This window comes from Astyanax mexicanus, chromosome 16 (assembly GCF_023375975.1).
Source record: "Astyanax mexicanus isolate ESR-SI-001 chromosome 16, AstMex3_surface, whole genome shotgun sequence".
Lineage (NCBI taxonomy): Eukaryota > Metazoa > Chordata > Actinopteri > Characiformes > Acestrorhamphidae > Astyanax > Astyanax mexicanus.
In genome coordinates, this window is record NC_064423.1 from 24,578,232 (window position 1) to 24,602,808 (window position 24,577).

The window sequence follows — 24,577 nt, forward strand, 5'->3', positions numbered from 1 at the left end:
GTGATGGAGCGCGGTGGTTAATGAGCTGTGCTCCTCTAGTTCAGAGTGGGTGGTGGAAATGCTGAGGCATCCGTCATAAGCAGGGGTACGCGCGTGTGTGTGTGTGCATGTGTGAGATACAGTTTAGACACAATGAGGCTGAAATGTCACACTCCTGAACTTACATCCTTTCAGCTCCTTCTACAGAAGCAGAGACACACCGACCTGACGCTCAGTCACCGCTTCAGCACAGGCAAGCGCCCTGATCTTATCTCAGCAGTGGGGCCTGCTCTGTCTCTTACACACACACACACACAGAGTTCAAAGAAACTGTAAGCTCACGAGATTTATGTCCATAATGAGTGTCTGCAAATTCCATTCCTTTTTCAGGGCACTTTAGGCCCACCATATTCAGCTGAAAATAGCTTAGCCCTACCTGTTTAACCCACCTTATACAGCTGACAGTAGTCTAGCTGACTGCACCCTATTTAACCAACAGCTATTAGCTCCACCCATTTATCATACAGCAGTGTAGCCCCACTCTCTATTCATCATACAGCAGTTTAGCCCCACACTCTATTCAGCCTACAGCAGTTTAACTCCATCCTATTCATCATACAGCAGTTTAGCCCCACACTCTATTCGGCCTACAGTATTTTAACTCCACCCTATTCATCATACAGCAGTTTATCCCCACTGTATATTCAGCATACAACAGTTTAGCCCCACTCTCTATTCAACCTACAGCAATTTAGCCCAACCCTATACAGCCTACAGCAGTTTAGCCCCACCCTATGCAGCCTACAGCAGTTTAACTCCACCCTATGCAGCCTACAGCAGTTTAACTCCACCCTATGAAGCCTACAGCAGTTTAGCCCCACTCTCTATTCAGCCTACAGCAGTTTAACTCCACCCTATGCAGCCTACAGCAGTTTAACTCCACCCTATGAAGCCTACAGCAGTTTAACTCCACCCTATTCAGCCTACAGCAGTTTAGCCCCACACTCTATTCGGCCTACAGTATTTTAACTCCACCCTATTCATCATACAGCAGTTTATCTCCACTGTATATTCAGCATACAACAGTTTAGCCCCACTCTCTATTCAACCTACAGCAATTTAGCCCAACCCTATACAGCCTACAGCAGTTTAGCCCCACCCTATGCAGCCTACAGCAGTTTAACTCCACCCTATGCAGCCTACAGCAGTTTAACTCCACCCTATGAAGCCTACAGCAGTTTAGCCCCACACTCTATTCGGCCTACAGTATTTTAACTCCACCCTATTCATCATACAGCAGTTTATCCCCACTGTATATTCAGCATACAACAGTTTAGCCCCACTCTCTATTCAACCTACAGCAATTTAGCCCAACCCTATACAGCCTACAGCAGTTTAGCCCCACCCTATGCAGCCTACAGCAGTTTAACTCCACCCTATGCAGCCTACAGCAGTTTAACTCCACCCTATGAAGCCTACAGCAGTTTAGCCCCACTCTCTATTCAGCCTACAGCAGTTTAACTCCACCCTATGCAGCCTACAGCAGTTTAACTCCACCCTATGAAGCCTACAGCAGTTTAACTCCACCCTATTCAGCCTACAGCAGTTTAGCCCCACTCTCTATTCAGCCTACAGCAGTTTAACTCCATCCTATTCAACCTACAGCATTTTAGCCCAACCCTATACAGCCTACAGCAGTTTAGCCCAACCCTATACAGCCTACAGCAGTTTAGCCCCACTCTCTATTCAGCCTACAGCAGTTTAACTCCATCCTATTCAACCTACAGCAGTTTAGCCCAACCCTATACAGCCTACAGCAGTTTGAACAATTTATACAGAAAAAAGTTGTTTAGCTGCACCCATTTAGTCTATAGCAGTTTAGCTCCCCTCTCCATTCAGCCTACAGCAGTTTAACTCCACTCTCTATTCAGCCAACAGCAGTTTAACTCCACTCTCTATTCAGCCTACAGCAGTTTAACTCCACTCTCTATTCAGCCTACAGCAGTTTAACTCCACTCTCTATTCAGCCTACAGCAGTTTAACTCCACTCTCTATTCAGCCTACAGCAGTTTAACTCCATCCTATGCAGCCTACAGCAGATTGGTCTCACCCTTTCAGCCTATAGATGAGAGCAATCTTGGTTTATTAATCTGTAACTAATACTGGTAATAATGCAGAAACTACTATGCATTATTGATTAAAGGTATTAGTTAAAAGATATACTGTAAGTGTTAATTATTCAAGTAATGCTGTCATTAGGGCAAGGGACTGGAGTGTAGGCCTCTGTACAGGGATCAAAGAGTTAAAAATAAACAAAAAGAAATACACTAATTTTTAATTGTGCATGCTTAAAGGACAACCCATATAATCTACAGCAGTTTTTGCCACACCCATTCAGCCGACATCCAATCAGGGCTTGTTTACATGCATCAGGTTTAAAGGTGCAGTAACAGATACTATCTGTTTCTAAGGGAAAAACAGAGGCTAGAAATGATGTAACAATAATATATGACCAAGCTCAGTAAGATACAGGATTCATAAAGTCAGAATTTCACTAAATGATTCAGGATCCATGCGGAAAAGAGAAAGTAAACACAGACTACAGTCATGTGTTAATATAGTGTTTATTATATGACATGGAAGCCCCCCCTGGTGTCTGGGTGTGAGAGGGTGTGTGCTGGTGTGAAACTTGTGCAATGCTTTGGTCCCTGGGGGTTTCTCACCAGGGGCTTTTGTGGTTATCGCTTCTAAAGCGCTGACTCATTTCACTACAGCACGGTGTGCTTACAGTGCTTATGCAGCGCCATACACATCACAACCGCCAAACAGAATAACATACATATTTAAACAGTCATATTTCTCCCAAACCATAATCAAATACAGCATTAAACATTGCATTTACAGTAACTTCCTCTGTCTCACACCTGCACTTCCTGTCAGTACAGGCTGTTGTGAAGGTGCGCAGCCGGATCATGAAGTCCCCACTCTATAAAGCTGAGCAGTTCAAGTGTTTAAAGGCGGTCTGTGTGAGGAGTAAAGCAGGTTGTGTTTTGTGGAAGCACCAGTTTTAACAGGCAGAGAATGAGGAGAGAGTGAGAGTAGGACAGAGAAAGAGAGAGAGAGTGATCACACATTTGCAGAAACTCTCACCCGCTGCTCATTCACTCCGCTCTCACGCTTATGTCCTATTTTTTTTTCTGTGGTGGGAACATTATAGCAGCGTACTCCACGCCCGCCTCCACCTCCCTGCTGCACCTCTCCGGTCGGACCGGTCGGTTCTGGAAGTCCAGAACTCCATATTCCACACAGCTGACTACAGGCACAGTGCTGGACTTTGGGCAGCCCCCCTACAGGCACACACACACATACACATTTAGAGAAAAATCACAAAATCATTTTTATTTACCAAGTGAAGATAATATACAGCCTCAAGTGGCAATGACAAAGGTCCAAGCATGGACACAGATTTAGACAGATGTAGAAAAAAAATATTTAATAATCATGAAGGATTTCAGTAAAAATGTAATTTTAGATTTTATAAATGTATTAATATAATAATAACAATACAATTATAACATTTAGATTCAATATTGCTAATGACATTATTAAATTTACTACAAGTATGGAGTCAGAAAATGCCAAAACTAGGACTAAAAAAAGGGACTTTATATTTGTGTAAAATTATCACCACCTAAAATAGAATTTTTAAAATAGAATATTATAGTTTAAGAATAGTTTGACATCTAAAGTAAACCTTAAAAAAGGTGTTTTTTCTCTATAAATTGCCTTTTTGATAAATAGCATTCAGGATACTTTAATGTAAAAGCAGTCAAGTACAAAAAAAACTTCCCTACAATTTTTTAAAAAAAACACACACCGACATCTTTCATGTATAGTTGTGTAGTTTTCCTGTAAAATGACATTATTATTTAGCAATTTGCAATTATTTGTTTGTTTTTAGTTTTTCATTCATTTAAACTGAAACAGGTGGTGCTTAAGGATCTTAAAAGCAGCTTTTTTTAATAGCAGTACATGTTTTAGCTGTGCAGCAGTACAGTGACTCTTAAGGTGCTTGCACACTGCATGCGGTATGCCGCGGTGCTTTCTGCTCTGCTGGACGCTGGTTGCATTATGCCGCTGCTGACGCCAAGCGTCGCCTGCTGATAACAGAGCTTTCTAAAACTCATCACCTCTGTGCCCGGTGTTTTGGAGTTTTGAGATGCTACAGCCTCTGTAGATCTGTATCTGTCTCTCACCCTCAAAATAAAGCTCTGATTCTGATCTTCCTCCTGTTATCTCTATATGAGTGTAGGGAAGTGTTGTACAGTTGAGGATGTACACTAACCTTTAATATCAGGTTCAAGTCAAATCATTTGACACTTTTCAATCAAACTGTTTGCCGAATAATCTGTCAGAAATCAGATCTGTTTGTTGATTTATTCAGCCTCTTCCTGTGCTATACTAAAGATCGGCTGCTGCTGGTGCTGGGATGGGCCATCTGAGTTTTCCCTGCTCAAGCATATGTAATTAAACTCACCTGGTAATTGCAAGGACTTTGGCCGCCATTGGCCACCCTAGTTTAGACTGATTACTTCAGCAATGATGTAATGCATAAAGATGAGGTTATAGCTTGGGGTTTGAATGTTTGCATTTACACTGCTATAACATGTGACTCATATGTGTCTCAGACCACCAATCGAAGTGGACTGGACTGGATTTCTATCTGCAATTTAAATGGACTTATCCAGATATAAACCTGATAATAAATGGGTACCACTTTAAAATAAGACTACCTTTATACAGGGGTTATAAATGGTTTACAATTAGTTTATTAATGGTTACCAATTAAATTTTAAATTAAATGCCTTAAAAATAATTAATAATCAGTTATAACACATACGTTAAAAGGGCAACAATATAGATGACTGTGGGTTCACTATTTGACAAACAACAGGTCATTGTTGCCCTTTCTACGTATGTGTTATAACTGATTATTGATGATTTTTAAGGCATTTACAACCTAATTAGTAACCATTAATAAACTAAGTGTAAACCATTTATAAACCCTTTATGAAGGTAGTCTTATTTTAAAGTGGAACCTAAACATGTATAACTAGGTGTAAATCAGCTTGTGTAAACTCTCTGCATCAAAATGACTGACAGTGTCAAAACAGAAGCTATTAATTGCTGCTCCTAATAGGAGTTTATACTAGTTAATATTTTCCTACCTGCTGTGTAATATTAGGGTTTGGAGCTGGTGGGTCTGCATCTGCAGGAAAAAAAAAGTTTAGCTAAAATAGAGAATACAGCCTCTGGATACTGCACCTTAAATGGTCATAAACAGCATGATGGACACAGAACATAGTATATATATATATATATGTATCTTAATTTTGTTGATTTTTAGTTTATGGTGTTAATGTACCTGATTTAATTCTGTAAGTCCGGCAGAACCAAACCAGCAGTCCTACTACCACCAACACCAGAGACGTCACTAATATACTGAAGACTATCCACTGTGAGATCGTTCTTGAAGGATCAGTGTGTGTAGAACTGGTGATGTTGTTGTTATTGTTGTTGTTGTTGGAGGTCAGCACTTGAGCTGAGAACAAAAGTGAACCTGATTAGATACCATATCAGAGTAATTACCGCTAAATATGCAAACACTTTTTTATGCCACTGTATATTCCTGTTCATTTGTTTTCTTGTTCAGAATGAAAGTGCCTGGTAATAGAATTATGAATTATGTGGGGGTTAAACAGCAGAAACAGGACCTTACCTGTCGTCACGTCTCCTGGATGTACAGTCAGATTGATCTTTTTACTTTCAATAATGTTGCCAAAATAAAATGCCAAATGATAAGTGCCGCTGTCGTTTACAGCTGGATTTATGAAGAGCAGTGTTATAAGACTGGAGCTTGTATTGACAATACAGAAATCGATCTGTTTCTGCACAGGAGCAGGTGGGTGACAGGAGCTGCTGACGTTTGGAAGACTTCTGATCTTTAAATCATTTTTGTAAACATACAAATGGTCTGGTTTCTCAATGTTACTGTTGGAGACAAATTGAAATGGAATTGGTATATTCTGCCCGGCTCTTGTTGCAAATCTGGTTGTGAGATCAGACTCTGAAAGAAAAGAGAGAAAAGGACATGCTGTGACATTTCTGAGTGGAAATCGTATCTGATTATTTGAGAACCACAAACTTAAACACCATGAATGCTTATCTGATATGACCTTCTAACATGAGAGCCATTAGGGAGCATTTAATCAGTTCTCAAGAAAAGTGTATATCAGTTAATCTGAAGTATGTTAATGTACAATTACCATTTTTACCATTACCATTATTATCACAATGAATGCATTGTTATATTTTTTATAGCTTTTTGTGATTGCGGCACATGCAATCATTTAGAACTTTCCTGTTCTGGCTTTAGAGGTGTTCTTCAAAGCTGCCTACCAAACCATTCCTATTCTGGGAAGTTTATGGAGATGCACAGCACGGTTATGGTCTACCCACAAATTGTTTTTTCAAGTCTGGGGATGGTGAGAGATGTTCCTGAAGATTCAACTCCTGAAGATTGTTTCTTAAAAAAGTTCAAGTAATTTATGTTGTATGAAAGAAGCTGAACCTGTAACCTCTTGATTGTAGTGTTAATGTTTAGATGACTGCGCCATTTTGGAAGCCCCTGTAATTTTTTTTTTAGTTTAAAATGTCTCATAAATAAATAAATAAACTTTAGCTTACTTCAGTTCACTGTGAAAAACCATAAAGTCTGCCATTTGGCTAAGTGTACAAAAAAATGCATACAATAAACTATTTTAGGTCACAGATTTATGAGTACAAAGCCACATTTCCTTTTGACCTCATTGTGGTTGTAAATGTTATCCCCAAAACTTAAGGGGTCTGCAAATGTATCCCCATTTCAATACAACCTAGTTTCACAAAGAAACTGAATCTTTCACAATAGGGGCTAAATTAGAGCTTAGATCGGGCCCAAAAAAAACCCAGCCTGGTCCAACCTGAGTCCATGCACATACTGTCTGAGGCCCCATAAACTGTCATTATGAGACCTAGCCGGATTTAAACCCCACATTTTTCGGTAAGTAGAGCATTAAAACTGACCTTTTTCACTACATTAAAGAGATTTCTGAAGTAAAATCTGTTTAGAATGATTTTAATGAACAGTAAAACAAGAAAGAAGCATAGGCCTAGAATAAGTGGAAGAGTTCATTTTAACTGTTTCACACCTTTTAAGATCACTGTGTGATTTTTTGTTACTTTGCTATATTGTGATTATCATGCCATAGGTTTATATAAAATAAAAAAGCTTAAAAAAAACATAGGCCTACATGACAGACCATTTTCTTGATCCCGACCCAACAGAAAAGTGAAAGTGATGTAAAATCTTGGCCCAAGTTCAGGTTGGGCATCAGGTTGGGCTCAGGCAGAGAATTTAAACTTCAGGCTAAATACACTCATCGTTAAATAAATTGTTGCACTCAGAAGATATTAACCAACAAGACAAAATTTAGTTGAGTTGTGCCAGACTGTCATGGAGTTATTTAGAATGGCAGCAGATCATCTTATCATGGTGAAGACCTGCACCATGATATGATATAAAGTCACTGTTTTCAGCACCATGATGCTGCTACCATCTCTATGGCAAACCTATCCCTGATTGAAAATTAGAATATTCAAATGGCATTGTATGGATTATCACAGAATATTATTAGGAACTCCACGATGAAACATTTGGCATGTTGTATTACACATGGGTTACACTCACACATTATATACTGCTTCTTAATAAGTAGTTTAAAAATATGATCAAGAGATGCCCATGTCTAAAAGATAAATAATTTATTGTTCCTGGTAACCTTTGTCTTTCTTATAAATAACATTGCAATTGAACAAATCTAGCTACTTCTGGGTGCGACTACTTTTTCTTCTTTTTCTTTTTTGGGTATATTGAACAAATCCAAAATACACAAAGAAGAGGTAACACAGAGCAAAAAAAAAGAAAAAAGAGGGAATCCTTTTGGATTTTATATCTTAAAAGTTTATTTCCTGTAGATATCAATGAGGATTTTACGAAAAAAATAATTTCTTTAGGGGACTTGGGAAAATGGGCTTCTGTATTGTATTGTCAGTTTGGTTGTGTTTTTTTTCCTCTGTGTGTATTCTTGAGCAAAAATCTGCTAATAAAATGGATGACTAACTGTGTTTGTGAATTTCAGAAGGACTTTTAAGAAGTTTTAGGTGGAAGTAATTCCTCTGTGGAATTGAGCTGTCAGCCTCTTATTGGCTGATCATGTGACCTTTAATACTTGGAGTGTTTCTATATGTTAATTTGTAATCATGTGTGTTTTAAAAGATGGAATGTTATTACCTTTTGTCTTTTAACCCTGATGAAGGCCAGAGTGCCGAAACATGTTGGTTATTTTTGTATTTCTGATAAATCTGAAATTCTCCAGTCAACAAGTGCTGTTGGTTTTTACTATTTTTTTGGTCTGCGACTACTTTTTAACTTTTTCTTTGAAGATGAGTATAATTAAATGCTTCTAATGTAATTTCTAAATATGCATTAATATCTAGAAAAAAGGTCAAGTTCATTTTAGAATCGGCTGAAAATTCCAAATGTCTTTTTTACTTGGCAACCGGAGAGTTGGCAAAAACGGCGTTGCCCGAATTCCTTATTATATTTGGGAACCAGGGTGTTGCCACATGCAGATGGGAGCTGAGTATCTGGGACAGAATTGGGCCTAGATTCAAATCAGAGTCTGGTTGATGCAGGTGGCCCAAGTAATGTTTGCGATCTGCTATGTTTATGCTATGTTTAAATAGCTTTTGTTTGCATCCAGCCCTGAATTAGGAGCATCATCTCTGCTGGTTTAACTGCAGCTGGTTTAGTGCAGTATTTGCAGAATCAGCGAGATGCAAGAGCACAAAAATAGAAAAGGTGCATCTGATAAAAATTTGCATGGAGCACAAGCCTCACTGTAGGCTGGTGTGAACAGATTACTGATTATAAAGCGAGCATTTAGAGTTTGATGCTGATACTTGCTTATGAGATGTTGTTGGTGCTTTTTTTTTTACAGTCAGAAAGATTTAAACCTCAGCAAGATTAAGTTGGGTGATGCTGGGGTGAAAAAAAAAACATGTAATAGTTTGTTTTTCTGCCTCGTTTGTTGCTAATAACCCCCCACACACCGTCGCCTGCAGCTGAGAGAGTAGGGGAGCAGAGAACAGAAGTGTGTTATGGGGCTGTTGCTGTTGTTGGTTTCGTATGCACGGGACAGTGAGTGTGTAGGTGATTTGTAGCAGTGGGTGGTAAAGCGGGCTCTACAGGCCGTAAGCCACATCAGATGCAGAAACCAGCAAACAGCTCTTAATGCTCTTTGGGCCACAGGTGAAAAAAAAAACAGCAGAAAAAAGAGCTGAGACCTGCTGAATAAGTACAGAATGACTTACTGATTTCTTTACCACACTTTTCCACACCCACTGCACTCTGCTTCAGTTTGATTCTTTTTAGCAGTGTTTATTTGTCCACTGATTGCGAATGCACCGGAAACAATATTCATTTTATTAACTGAATATTGTTTTAATTCTAGTGCTAATAATATAATTATTATTTAAGATTCATATAATAAATTAGTGTGCTTTTTGATACTTGCATATGTTTGTGAATACGTTATTTGATCTATTTTATGTTTGAGGTGGTTTGACAGTTTACAATCTGAACATTTTCTGAACAGTTTCTTAACTTGTTCTGGTTTAACTATGAGTCAAAGTTATTCATAAACAAATCCTTTCAAACAGTTATCTAAAGGCATTATTTAATATCCAGTATGTATTATTTAGTGTATTTCATGAATTATTCTCTATCCACATTAAATTATTATATTTCTACTATAACCTATTCAGTATCCACTATTCAAATTTGTGTATCCACTATAAATTATTCTGAATTTGCAAACATTTAACAGTTATTCAGTATTTATTATGATTTTCCAGTATTCATCATTCACCATTTATATATATATCATGAATTTTCATATTTCATATTTCATATTCATTTATATCAATGAATTCTATCATATAATATTAGTATCCACTAGGTTGTATTATTTTGTATATCAAATATTTGACATGACTTAAATATACTATGCTTTATTCAATATTTAAGAGTATCTATTTTCAATAGCAGATTACACTGCAGAGAATTTCTATAATAATAAGCAGACACAAGTTAAGCTAAAAACATTTTAGAGCTTCCAACTAATTATCATACATCAGCCTTTTAGAAAAAAAATCAGTTATACTTCCCTTTTTTTATTTGGACAATTTTCTACATTAAAAACCTAAAATGTGCTTTATTTAGACATAAACTTCTTCTGTCATGAAGGCATTTAAATTTAAAAAGCTTACAATATTAAAAAAACAACTGATTTCTTCCATAAATGAGCAGTGGATGATAAATGGTTATTCTTTGGGAGGGATCAGACCGTAGGAAATCCAGTTTCATTTCCTTTTAAATGGAAAAATAAACATGCTTCAAAATCCCCACTCTCCAAGTGTCGCTCCTAAAGTGACACAATGGCGGAATTAAAAGTAAAAGCATTTTTTTCCACAAAAACAACTTGATCAGAAGGCCAAGCGTAGCAGCTCAGAAAATTGACTTCAGTACTGAGTAACTTCTAGAGCCACAGTGGAACATGCAGCACCTATCAGCGAGCTATGAACCTGAAACTGGCTTCTGAGGTGGAATAGACAATTCAAATAACAAGCAGGTTTCAGGTTTGTAGCTTGATAGCTGATAGATTCCGGATGTTGTAAGAAGTTCCACTGCGGTTATTAAGATGCAGTGGTTATATTCCAAAAACAGAACTAAAACCCATCTGAGGAGAAAGTGTATAAGCTGACTTTCCTCACTGATATACTTGAGTAGAAAATGCTCAATAATACAATAATATACATGAATACAGTGTGTGGAAATGCTGTGTAGATCTGTACATTTTTATTTAATTCATTCATTTATTCAGTTTCCGTATTTTAGGCCGGAAACACATTCCAAAACCAGATTGGACAGAGCAAATTAATGCTAGTAATTGGATGAAAAAAAAAGTAATGATTTGATTTCAAACAGTTGATATCAACATGTTGTTGTAGTCATGGTTTGGTACAAAATCAGTCTCCACAAAAGGAGCAAAGATGGGCAAATTATTAAAATACTTAAAAAGAACGTTTCTTAAAGCACACTTAATTTGAGCACAGCATTATTAAATACTTTTTAAAAAATCGTGAAGTGTTTTAGTGTATGAAGGGTAAGAGCATGAGCCTTAACTGAATCTGTGTAATCAATCTCCAAACCCCTATAACCAGCACTGCATAAAGCACCATTATTAAGCAATAGCTATAAATTCACAAATGTAATGCATTACTTTGGCAAATCTACACCTACAGTACCAGCCAATAGTTTAGACACATCTACTCATTCAATGTTTTTCTTTATTTCTATTAATGTATTTTGTATTATTTGTATTATGTATTTTCTACATTGTAGTTTCATATTTAAAACATGAAAACAATTAAGTGACACATATCGAATATAAGTAGTAAAAGAAAAGTCTTTGGCTTTCACAATCCTCTGAACTAAACCCAATTGAGATGAGTGATTTGAAATGAGCTGGAACTTCAGGAACTCCTTCAAGACGCTGAGAAAACTATTCCAGGTTAATCCACCTCTCTATAAATCCTCTAAGAAAAAAACAAGAGTGTGTAGATCTGTCCTCAAAGCTAAATGTGGCTATTAAAATAAAAAAAAATCAAAAGTATAAAACAATATTCTGGTTCGTTTAACACTTTTTGCTTACTAAATAATTCCATGTGTGTTCCTGTATAACTTCAATGTCTTCAATATTAAATTCACAATGTAAAAATAAAAATCATAAAAGGAAAGAAAACACATTGAATGAAAAGTTGTGTCAAACTTTTGACTGGTACTGTATTGGTCAGGCACTACAAAACAGAGTTAAACTCACAAATACCACTGAAAGCTTTGAAAAGGAAGCTTTATATTAACCATGTATAGAAGCAGCATCAATTTATCGAGGGTCTGTCATGGGAATTTACATATCTGAATTGGTAGTATTAATGCAGAAAAGTACATTGAGATATTATAGTAACACAGTTCTTCTTTTTCACACTCAAACACACACTTTAAACAAGGCAATGAAAAACCACATGCTGCAAACTTTACGGAAGACCCAGTCCTAATGCACACATTACATCCTTCATGTTTACAGAAAGAATGGGGCAAAATAACAAATGATGTGCTCCATTGCTTGTTATCCACAGTAAACATCTTATAGATGTTGTGAGAAAGACTACATTATATAGAACTTAAAATTAAATGTCGGAATGGATGTATATTATCAAATTAAACAAAGCTGATCAAAAAAATAATATATACAAATAACATATGGTTTACATAAATTAAATAAATTAAACTAAATGTTTCATTTGCAGTTTCCTTACTTTTTTAGAGCCCTTTCCAGAGGCCTTGCACCAATGTGGAGAATCATTTAACTAGGAATTAAAATCTTTCCTTGTAGTTCTGTATATAGTGTCTACATAAAACCCTTGACTTATTTATTTATTTTTTGCTTAGAGGGTAGAAAAAAAGTCCTACATCAAACAACGTAAGTTTCGGGTTCATGTTCTCTCTCCGTGCTGGGGGTCGGTAATGCAAGTGTTGTTTGTTCTGTTACACTTGTTACACTCTGTTCTAGTGTGCTGTACCCTCTGGCACACAGAGAGCCTACGATAATCCACATTTTCAAACGTGTTAGTGCCAGAGAACGTAATCGTGTTGCTGTTGCTGTTGTCCAGAATGTGGCACAAAAATGCCAACTTTAGAAGAGAATCATAAAACATCTTAATTTTTAGTGCAAGACAATCTAAAACCACATAATTACAAGTAATTTTGGAGCATCTCTATTAGACCAGTGATTCTCAATCTGATCCTAAAGTGCAGCTGCCTCTCAGGTTTTAGAGTTTTCCCTAATTCCAACACACAATCTCTGATTTATAAACTGACAAGCCCTTGCTGAGATGAATTGGGTATGTTACAGCATGCAAGTACTAAGGAGCAGTTAGTTTCAGACAGGGATTAAGGCTAGTCTTGGACTACACATCATTTTAAATGGAAATGTTCCAATAAAGAAATTTTTAATCTTCAATTGTGCTTAATCTCTGTCTGGAAAATCCCTAAAAACTCTAAAATATGCAGATCAGTGGAATTTGATACTACACTCTAAAAAACAGAGGTACGATATGAGTACTTTTTTGTACTCGAAGGTACACTCTTTATAATTGTACCCTCAATGGTACAATATTGGTCTTTACAGGGTCAGGTTTGTTCCCTCTGAAGTACAAAGTCATTTCTAACAGCAATAAGTACAAATTTGTACCATTTAACCAGCCAAAGGGTACATTCAGTATTCTGCATCACTGTACTAATGAACAATATATATTTAAATTGCACATTTTTTATTTGAAAGCCAGACAATTTTGTATCATCAAGTTTTTGAGCCATATTTAGTTGATGATAATGTTTATAATCTTTATGATCTTTACTGCCACAAAAACCATGGGTACAAAAAAGGACTTTCACTGAAAGGTACTTTTTTGTGCCTCAATATAAGGTACAGCCCCAGCGACAAGCTTTGTACTCTTTTAAGTACAAATCTGTACTTATATTTCTTAGAGTGTAGGATTGAGAACCACTGTGTTAGACCCTTCATTAAAAAAAGATAAACGTAAAAATACAAAAATAGTTTCTAGGTTTTTACATGACAATGATACGTTTTAAAACTGGAAACCTAAACACACTCACACAGACAAACTGTGAACATTACAGTCTGATATTTGTCCTATGCAGGGTATTTTTCAGTAAAACTCTCTATAGTATAGCAGGTTCCAGCAAAATGTGCTTTAGGTCTCTATGTGCTTGTTTTCCAATAATCTTAGAAATAGGTTTGATATTTTTTATAATCCTCCTGATGACAGTTTAAGCATAATGAATGCAGTTTTGCAGTGTGTTTAACTGCTGAGTTTTGTTTAGAAGTCCTAGAACTGGCTTTTCATTTATTTGAATCTTCCTCTTGGTGGCTGTAATATAGCATGACTTATAAACAGATAAACAAGTCACAGCGAGAGCTAATGTGCCAGGCTAAACTACAGCCTTACAAAATAGGTTTAGTTTATGTTTGTATTTGGAGCAGAGCTAAAATACTCTGAAAATGATTTAGGAAAATATTTTTATATTTCTCCTCTAAGTTAGGGAGTTAAAAGTACCAGTACAGAAAATACAAGTATGTGTGAGTTTTGTAAAAATAAAAAACAGTTTACTATTATTAAAGTGTACTATTATTTCATCAAAAATCTAATTAAAACTGAGCTAATTTAAGTCCTAGGAAGTATTTAAATAATATACTTATAAGTATTTAAAAATGGATACGTATATATATATATATATATATATATATATATATATATATATATATATATATATATATACATACATTATATATTTTTTTTTATTGAGTTTAAGATTGCGCTGTTTGATTATGATAGGTTAAGTCATCTGACTCACTGTAACTGGTCACTTTTGTTTTGTTAAGTGTGTAGTGAGTTCCAACCTGGTACTGAGGATGGTTGACACAACAGGTAGTGTTCCTTTAGAATTCTTTACATAGCACTGTAGTCCGCACTGTTACACATCAGTTTAATTAATATGATGATACTCTATGAATACAACAAGGAGAAATGCTGCAGGAGAATGGACTGAACTGTGGGAAATCTGACTAATATCAGTAAGAAGTACTGTGAGTGTGTCATTAACTAGAGTTTAAATAATTAACTCACTTGTACTTTGTTTTACAAAGCTATACAGCTCTGTACAAAAATAAGAGACCACTTAAAAATGATGAGTTTCTTTGATTTTACCAAATTGTAAACTTCTGGAATATAATCAAGAGGAAGATGGATGATCGCAAGCCATCAAACCAAACTGAACTGCTGGAAGTTTTGCACCAGGAGTGGCATAAAGTTATCCAAAAGCAGTGTGTAAGACTGGTGGAGGAGAACATGCCAAGATGCATGAAAACTGTGTTAAAAACCAGGGTTATTCCACCAAATATTGATTTCTGAACTCTTAACTTATAAACTTTATGAATATGAACTTGTTTTCTATGTTTGCTCTGTTTTGTTATTTCAGCCATTTCTCATTTTCTACAAATAAATGCTCTAAATTACAATATAATTTATTTGGAATTTGGGAGAAATGTTGTCTGTAGTTTATAGAATAATACAACAATGTTCATTTTACTCAAACATATATCTATAAATAGCAAAATCAGAGAAACTGATTTAGAAACTGAAGTGGTCTCTTAATTGTTTGCAGAGCTAAATGTGTTACAGTGTGGCGGGGGCTAGTAAATTCTGAGCTGTGGCGGATTCCTTTTGCTGCTATACAGAACTACATAGAAAAGATTTTCATCATGTGAAGAACCCTATAACCAGGCCAAAAACCATTTAACCTAAAATGTAAAATTTTGTAGTATACAGAATCTTTTACAAATCATTTACAAATGATCATTTTAAAAGGGTACCAAAAAACTGTGTTATTACAAAAAGAATGTTACACAAGTTGTTAAAGTAAAATCTTTAGGTAAGAGTAAGTTTTTAATCCCCCCACTGTTGTCAACTGAATTAGACATATTTGTTGTTGGAATTTTTGCGGCTACAAAGATTTGCAGTAATGTACAGTGAGCGTAATGAGTTATTTATATATATATAGAGAGAGAGAGAGCGAGAGAGAGAGAGAGAGAACCATGCCTACTTAAAGAACCATTTGTGTTTACCAGGCGTCTTCACATTGGTAGAAACCTTTTGTAATTAATTTAAACAAGAATTGTTTTTTTATGGTACCCCAATTGTTATCCACCTGTCAAAAAATCCATTAAGCACCATATAGTACCCAGACTGACCAAATTTCTAAGCACGTCAGACATCAAAAGTCTCCAGCCTACCAACTAGGTTGAGGTTAAAGGGGAAAATGTGTCACTTTGAGTTTGGGGTAAACACCATGGCCACAGTTTCCATGTGTTAAAGGACAATGTACAGAGATCACTAAACCCATTCATTAGTCTCAAAGGGCTCTATATAGTCCTATAAATGTGTTCTTTGACTCTTTTTGATGCTGCATAGAACATTTACAAAAGTTTTACCACCAAGACAAAAAACCTTTTACCCTTTTTTAAGTAAAAATGTGATTGAGCATCTAAATAAGTTTTTTTTCCTTGATTTTATATAAAACCATTGCTTTTACTAAAGAAGATTTAAAGAACCCCAGTGTTTAACAGTGTAATAACACGTGAGTGATGACTGAAACCATCATTTCACAACAGTTATTTCCCTAAAATCTGTAGTTTCGCAGATAAAAATCTGAATTACAGCTTAAAGAGTTTCTTTGTATTGGTGGAAAATCTTTTTTTTTTTTTAATATCATCAAAAATGTTTCCATTATTATTATGAATCAGCGTTATTAAAAAAAACATTAAAAGATCTTAGAGTGTAACAGAACCAGCTGAGGGATTACTAAAACTATTTCACACCAAGCTTAAGACCTAAAGTCTTTTTCAGTGAAAAATCTAAACTACTGCTTTTAAAAAAAGTTTGCCAATGGTTCTATATACCACCATTAAGGGTTCCACTGTTTGTACAAGTCAAAGGGCCCTTTAACCAGGCCTCGAACCAGTTTAAGCTTCCAAACAGTTCTTCAGGCTACCGTGGTTCAGTATAGTGTACTGTACAGAATCTTAACAGATATCTTCTTTCTAAAACTACAAATCATCCCCTTTCTTCACCAGAAGGTTAAATGTGGTGATGAAGTGCTCGTGTTTAGAGTACAGAAGTGTGATTCTCACCGATAAGGCTCAGCTGCAGCAGGACGAGGAGCAGCAGGAACGTTCTCTGGTCTGTTTTGTGAAGCATGGTGTACAGAGGCCCTGAGAGATGAGCAGAAATCGCTGAAACACGTCTGGTTTCCTCTCGGTTCACGTTTAGTTGCCTTTTCCTGTCGTCTTCTGTTTATGAGAAATCCCATATCAAAGAGGCGGTACACACTCACACACTCAAACACATACACACACACGCACACATTCAGACAGGAACTGAGTGCATGTGTAGTCAGATTCAGTCAAAAATTTACAGTCTACTTTGTATTTATGTTTTTCTGCTGTTTAAAATTTTGCTCTCTCTGAATTGTCAGCTTAAAGAACATTAGCTGTTTACATTATTCGTTACAGTTTGTGGTTCCACCACACCTTAAAATGTCTAAATAGTCTTTATAATATACTAAATAGTTATTTGTCTCATAATCATCACAACTTCAAGAAAAGTAGATGGTTCTTTAGCTGGTTAAAACTGGGGGAAAACCTTCTGTAGATGGATCTTTGTTTTTTAAAACCTTTTAAAAATATATGGTTATAAAAAGCACAAAAAATGTTTTATTTTTAAATATACTGTTATCAAAAAAGTCCTTTCTACTACTGAAAATGCCTTTTCAGACTTAATGATAGGTATTCATTATAACTCACATAATTATTATAGTCACAAGTTTCTTTGGTTAAGTAGTTATTTCCATTGGTGGAAAATCAAAAATCAAATGATATAAAACAGTGTAAATCACAGCAAATATTGCAGTCACTCATTTGCATACGAGACGAATATATGTATGTGTAAGTGAGAGTGTGTGTGTCTGTGCATGCGGTCTGTGAGGTTTTTCCAAAATATGAGGGGCTTCTGGTTTCCTGCTGTAACCACAGGGACCCCCACAATACTCGTCATCTTGCATACACACACACACACACAACACATTTACAACAATATAGAAGAATAAAATAAAATAACTTAAACAGTATACACAATACACACAATAACAACACTCACAATAATTACACTAAAGACATATGGTATTGCACTGTAGATATATGTTAATATGACTGGATATAAAAGTATACAGTGCTATATACATGCTATATATATTATGAATAAAGTTCAGGCACAGAATGAGTTGTGTGGGAGGTACAGGGTGCAGAATGCTGTATTATGTGATAAGTATAGGAAGCTAGATAGATGCAATGTGAAGTAAAGTGAAGTAAAGTGCAGGGTGCAGAGTTTGTATAGAGAGCAGAGGGGTGAGTTGAGCAGAACACTGTTCTACTGGCTGTTCCACAGCCTGGTCGCTTGGGGGAAGAAGCTATATCAGAATTATCTGGCTCTGGTCTTCAAGCTTTTAAGCCTCCTTCCATTTGGCAGCTGTGAGAACAGGCAGTGGCTTGGGTGGGAGGGAGACATCACTCTATTACATTACATCATGAAACAAGACATGGTGAAAGACTAGAGGATGACCAACACAATCTCTTGTCTCCCACATTTTGTCTGATCCACTCATAACACGAAAACACACACTAACACTCCACCACCATGTCAGTGTCACTACAGTGCTGAGAATTACCCACCACTAAAATAATGTCTGTGGGGTCTTGGTCATTGAAGCACAGGATGAAAGGAGGATAATAAAGTATGCAGAAAAACAGAAGGACTACAGTTTAGGGAGCTATGGTCAGTTAAGCTGATAAAATGTGGAATGGACTGTTGGATATTGTAAATAAAAGGCAAATACCTCTGTCAGACAAATCAGAAAAAAATACTGGCAGACCAGGAAATGTAGATAAAGGTGATGACACTCACAACTCTTATCTGACCTCTGCATCACCTCAGCGGTAAAACTGTTGCTGCTGTTATCGCAGCATCACTCTGCAAAATAACACACAGAAGAGCAGAGGACAACTGCAGCTTTAAACTAAGCAAGTTAGTTCTGTGTTAAGTTCAGTTCATATCAACCAATAAGAAATCCATACAAAATTCATTACAATGCCTTATATTATGTTTTGATGTGTCCATTTTCAGTTTATTACAGCATCGAACTATGTGCTAATCAAGGGCTAATATACATGCAAATCAATGCTTATGAAAAGTGTGATTTTTTGCTCTCCCTTAAGAGGACTGATGAGACAAGAATTGACCTTTACTAATGAACTGAAGTTTGGAGAAAGAAATGATCTATTCATGATCTCTGAAACAAAGTGGAGGTATGGCTTGAGTTTGTTTGGCTTATTTTGGGATGGGCTTATTAATCTTTGTTGATTTACAATGAATTGAGAACTGTCTGTTAGTTTAAAGAAAGATGCAGCCAAACCGATTGGGTGATCCTTCCTCGTGCAGCAAAATAATTATCCCAAATTATCCACCGTGCCTGGAAAGCATTACAAAGAATGTAAAAGTTTAGTCGTGTCAGCGGGTCACTGGCTAGTTGCACCTAAATATTTTGATTCATTTTAGTGGCGATTCATTAAAATTTACTTTCATCACTTTGTGAATTGTGACACAAAAGAAAAAAAGACTGTAACCAAAAATATAAGTTGGCTTGGTTAACTAGCAAGCTACAATACTCAACTGTTAGAGTTTAAATGTTTGTGTGCACACAAAATACTGAAACAGATTATAATATTAAATCCAGATTAACCCACAATCATTCATCCAAACCAGGAATGACCCACCTTAAAACACACAACATGCAGGTACATCTATAATGGGATAACTATCCTGCTGGTTAGTACTAATTGCTTGCACCTGGCCGGAGTTGAGCTGATAATGCTAAAATAACTGCTGACATTTGAAAGTGAAGCAAACAAAATAGGGCCTTTCAAAAAGTGGTGGGGACTTCCTCATTCACCAGCGTCTTTAAATGTTCCACAACTTCTTTAATAGGGCAGCCGGCTGAACTTTAGCACCACTAAAAACAGAACGGAATATTTGAGTAACAATGAAAAACTATTCTGGCCAAAAAGGTTACTGTGACAGACCTATATCCTACCCATATAATGGGTCATGAAATCTTAACCTAGTACCCTAAACGGCTACTGTCAAGGCAGGTTTTCAGTCTAACCAAGCAGAAGCACACCATATATAGGTAACTACTTGTTTAAAGGGTAATTGAACCCCCTGATTTTAACTAACCGCACCCTTAGCTCAAATTTGGAAAATGCTACAAAAAGGTAGAGATAGTTTGGGACTGGCACTGGGTGATGTATGGGTTTAGAGGCGAGTTAGAAGGGAGAGCTGAATGGGACGCAACATCTGTGCTGGTTGACAACCACCATGTAATACATGCAATTTTAAAAGCAATTGTAAAAGCAATAATCGATAGCTGGTACCTCTCCACATGAATTAGTTGTTAGTTAGTTATTAGTTTAAGACCCAACATACAGATTTGTGATTTAAATTTTAGTATATGTATAGTTTAAGTCCTGTTAACTAAGGATTTAGTAGATTTTTTAACATACAAACTTAGGAAGGAATTTATGCAACATTGGTGCAACCCAGCCCTGATCTAGAATAAGCCTGTTGAAAATTTACTGTAGGCCTACAGGCTGCAGTTCCACAGGTCAGCTTGAGGGGGCGCTAATGGTGGTCGTGGACATAGAAGGTCGTGAGTAACATATGAGAGCAAGAAGGGGGGGGGGGGGGGGGGGCAGGTTGTTATGGTAACAGTAGCTGCGTTCAGTAATGGAGGGAGCAGCAACGATTCACAGCATTAGACCCAGCCAGCAACACAGGTAATGTTAATAATCACATTTACAGTAAAACAGCACAGCGGAATCTACTGAATTTACCCTAAACAGCGCGAGGACCGAGGATCGTGAGCTGCTGAGCGCCGCTGTTTGAGCCGCCCAGCGTCTGTTATTAGCACAGCTGCTAACAGCGCTAACGCTACACAGCCACACTGATTGCACTCACCTAACGCTAGCTAAGCTAATTACTGTTATGTAGGTGGGTTACCTAGCTTAGCTAACCCTAGCTAGCTTAATTTACTGATGGTTTTCTCTGTTTTATGAAGTATTTGGTCATTTTAAGATCCAGATTAAGCTTAACCGCGGTCTATGTAAGTCATTTACATTATTATTTTATTGTGTAGTAAAACAGTTATTAAAAAAAAACAGTATACTGTTTGTGTAGTAAAACTGTTACTTATTACTGCTTTAGAGCTCTCCTCTGTGTGTATTTAGCTACATTCACCACGTGTATCACAATCTGTTTACCAACAATATACAATATCACCACTTACTATTTATTTGCTCGATATTTCTGTCAGCCTATGTAACTTACCATATTATTGGTCACTGGTTACTGTTATAGATAAACGCACTGGGGAACCATGTTTCCTCTAATCTTTGATTTTCTATATATTTTTCATATTGTTCTCTTGTATATCTTGTGTATATATAGATTTTCATATTTATTTCTTTTCACATTATATTTCTTGACACCTCTGTTCTGTCATCTGCACAGCTGTAACATTGCATATTTCACTGCTGGGGGATTAATAAAGGATTATTTTAATCCTATTATCAAAAACGCATTTTTCATAAATAGTAAAAAAAAAACATTTTCTAGTTAAAATTGATAGTTTAAATCTAGTAGTAAATAAGGGCTTAGTAGGTACTTTACACACAAACTTAAGAAGGAAATTGTATTGTATTTCTTGTATATATACATATATAGGTTTATATTTATATCTTATGTTTTTGTATATTCTGCACTGTTGCAACATTGCAAATTTCCCTGCTGTGACATTAATAAAGGCTTATCTTATCTTATTTTTCCTATGTTGTTTTATCTTATGTGTTCAAGTATTAACTAGCTAGTTTTCTAACTAATTCTATTAAGTTTTTAGGTCAGGGTTGGGGATCTAAAAATACTTATCTTACACTACATATTTGCTAATCTATGGTGGAACCCTGCAAGAGAAAATAATATTTTAATAGTTATACATAAAGAGACCTCTGTAGAAAATAGATTTATAAGCTGCATTTTTTGTGTGTTCAGGTTCCGGCCAGCTGTGGTGTCCAGCTGTATCAGGGAGCTGGTAAGGGAGCAACTGGGTGGAGAAAGTTACGACTCAGAGCGCAGTGCTGAGACTGCACAGACGCTCAGCAAGCGCATCACTGATCGACTTAAAGGTGGTACACTTTACATAAATATTAACATTAATCTGATGCACAACATTAACCCAGCTCTAAACCGGAACAATAAACTAAACCCAAACCCAAATCTAAATGTAAATTAACATGAACCTAACCTCAGGCTCAAACTTTAACTTTACCTGAAACCATTTGTGCTCTGTCTGCAGAGTTGGGCCTGGACCGGTATAAGCTGGTTGTGCAGGTTGTTATCGGGGAGCAGCGAGGAGAGGGAGTGCAGTAAGTTTCTGTTTTACACATAAACACGCGCTAGAGCTGAGTTAACGATTTGTCAGTGGTTTTACCTGTGGGCTGTTGGGTGAATGTACTGTTTACTGTTTAATAGCGAATAATTTTCCAGTGAGCGGATCTTAACATATCTGTGGATGTGACGGCTGCTTTAATGCTTAAGGCCCGTGGAACAAGCCTTAAGATCTCAAGATTAACCCACAGTCTTAATCTACGTGTGGATGCTTTATACAGTGTGTTAAGCTCACGGTCATTCTGTAGGGTTTATTCTGTACTTTTTCTAGTCTGCTAGACCACATTTAAATGATTATTCTCTGTTTTTGTAGGATGGCATCTCGATGTTTCTGGGATGCAGACACAGACAGCTGCGCCAAAGACGTTTACATGAATGTAAGCTTGAAGATTTCAGTGAAGCCATAAATATTGTAGTATATTAGAGATATTTAACATTCATATCTTGTTCTTTCTCTCCTGTAGGATAGTCTGTTTTGTGTGGCTGCTGTGTTTGGGATTTATCATTACTGAAGAACTGTAGAAGCAGTGGCTTTCTGGATTGGACAGAGGAGGATTAGTATGGCAGGTGGACCAGAAAGGATTTTACTATTTATTATTTAAGATTTTGCATCTCAATCATTTTTGGTAAGGGTGAATTCTGACTTTTTATATGAATGCTGCAGACTGTAAAAAAAAGCTTTAATCAAGTTGAACTCCTACACTATTTTATATTAAACATAAAAACAAAAAAAAATCAAGCTTATTATTTCACTTCTACTTCTTTACCTCTACTACTATCTTTAAAGACTTTCATTTCAACATCTGGTGTCTTGTTCTGCATTTACATTTCTCTCTCATGTCAGAGAAATGTTGGCCGCATGTAAGTGTTAACAACGGTATTTCCTGCATATTCCAATTAAATTGTGTGTGTTTACATGTGCTTTAAAAGGGAAATGGTTTTATACAAGCTTTATTTCCTATAAATGTATAAACTTTAGCCCATAAATGTTTGATTGAGCTTCATAACACTATCTAGTAGTGAGCAGCATTTAGGCTAACAAAAGCAAACTTTTCTAATTCTTAAATAATATAAGATTAATTTTCAAACCCACTAGAGACCCCAACAATCTCTGCAACGTTTCTCCATGCTGAATCGCATGCTGAGTTCATGTGAAAGGACAGGGAACCCTGAAATGGCAATAAGCTTTCCTCCATGCTTCAACAGAATGTTTGAATATGTGACAAATGTTTCATACATGGCCCTAAGGACACATTTGAGCCTGCTCTCTTTTGATTGGATAGACCCATAGAACGCTTCCCATTGAAAAAAAGACTTCCTCAGCATAAAAAGCTCTACTGGTTTTAAATCACAAACAAACAAGGTCAGAAATGATCAGTTAGAATTTTATGGAATGTACGTGCAGTCGTGGAGCCACAGGGTGGAGCCAGTCAGTCACTTACATTTGCTTTGATCCATTACACGTCCCATACAGGGGTGTCCCTGTCTGTATGAAGATACACACACATACATGTACAATGTGTGTCCATGATGCACCCTAATCAGACAAAAGAAAGTTGTGAGGGATATTTCGGAACCTATCTACACCTCTCCAGTGCAAAATTGTTTCCAGTACAGTGTTCCTCTCAGTATAATATAACTCAAATTATTTATTACATTCTCATGGAAGCTAAAGAACACTGCACTTAGCTACAAGATATGTGGGACCTCCTGTGAATGTGATTTCTGCCAGAGTTGCTTGACTGTTCGCACGGACAATTCTATCCAGAAGCCGCTGGTCACAATCATATCGCCCACTGCGTGGGTGCCTTCTATGTTAAATTCCTGATATCAGGCACTCAGATACTTCCCCTCATCTTTATATGAGCACACTGCAAGTCAGCCTCACTTACAAGATAACACACCTCAACTTGTACAAGCTTATGTGTTCCCAAGCCACCTCCTGAAGTAACACTTCAGGATCAATATACCCATTACTGTCCCATGACATTTGACATGTCACTATATTATTGTATTTAAGTGTAATATAAAGTTTTAGGTTGAATTTTCCTCTAAAAGATGCCGAAAAGCTTGTGCATGTTTTATAACCCCAAGGCTGCACTGTTTTTACACCCTTCTGGCTGGATGCTCATGCAAATTGACATCATGTTACGCAAGCTCCAACTGGTTCAGAGTGCAGCTG

At 36.6% G+C, this 24,577-nt stretch overlaps 2 protein-coding genes across 2 annotated transcripts; one reads left to right on the plus strand and one right to left on the minus strand.

Moving 5' to 3' along the window:
* Positions 1-2,587: 2,587 nt before the first annotated feature.
* On the minus strand, positions 2,588-17,199 carry LOC103025409 (uncharacterized). Its single transcript, XM_007234003.3, has 5 exons — positions 16,974-17,199; positions 5,759-6,106; positions 5,405-5,581; positions 5,208-5,248; positions 2,588-3,326 (listed from the first exon to the last, which is right to left on the minus strand). Exons 1-5 carry the CDS (start codon positions 17,038-17,040, stop codon positions 3,165-3,167), a joined length of 795 nt encoding a protein of 264 aa, XP_007234065.3. The 5' UTR covers positions 17,041-17,199; the 3' UTR covers positions 2,588-3,164.
* Positions 17,200-20,643: 3,444 nt separating this feature from the next.
* dynlt2b (dynein light chain Tctex-type 2B) lies at positions 20,644-23,364 on the plus strand. The gene is made up of 5 exons (XM_007234002.4): positions 20,644-20,729; positions 22,000-22,133; positions 22,304-22,373; positions 22,709-22,772; positions 22,860-23,364. Exons 1-5 carry the CDS (start codon positions 20,680-20,682, stop codon positions 22,905-22,907), a joined length of 366 nt encoding a protein of 121 aa, XP_007234064.3. The 5' UTR covers positions 20,644-20,679; the 3' UTR covers positions 22,908-23,364.
* Positions 23,365-24,577: the final 1,213 nt, after the last annotated feature.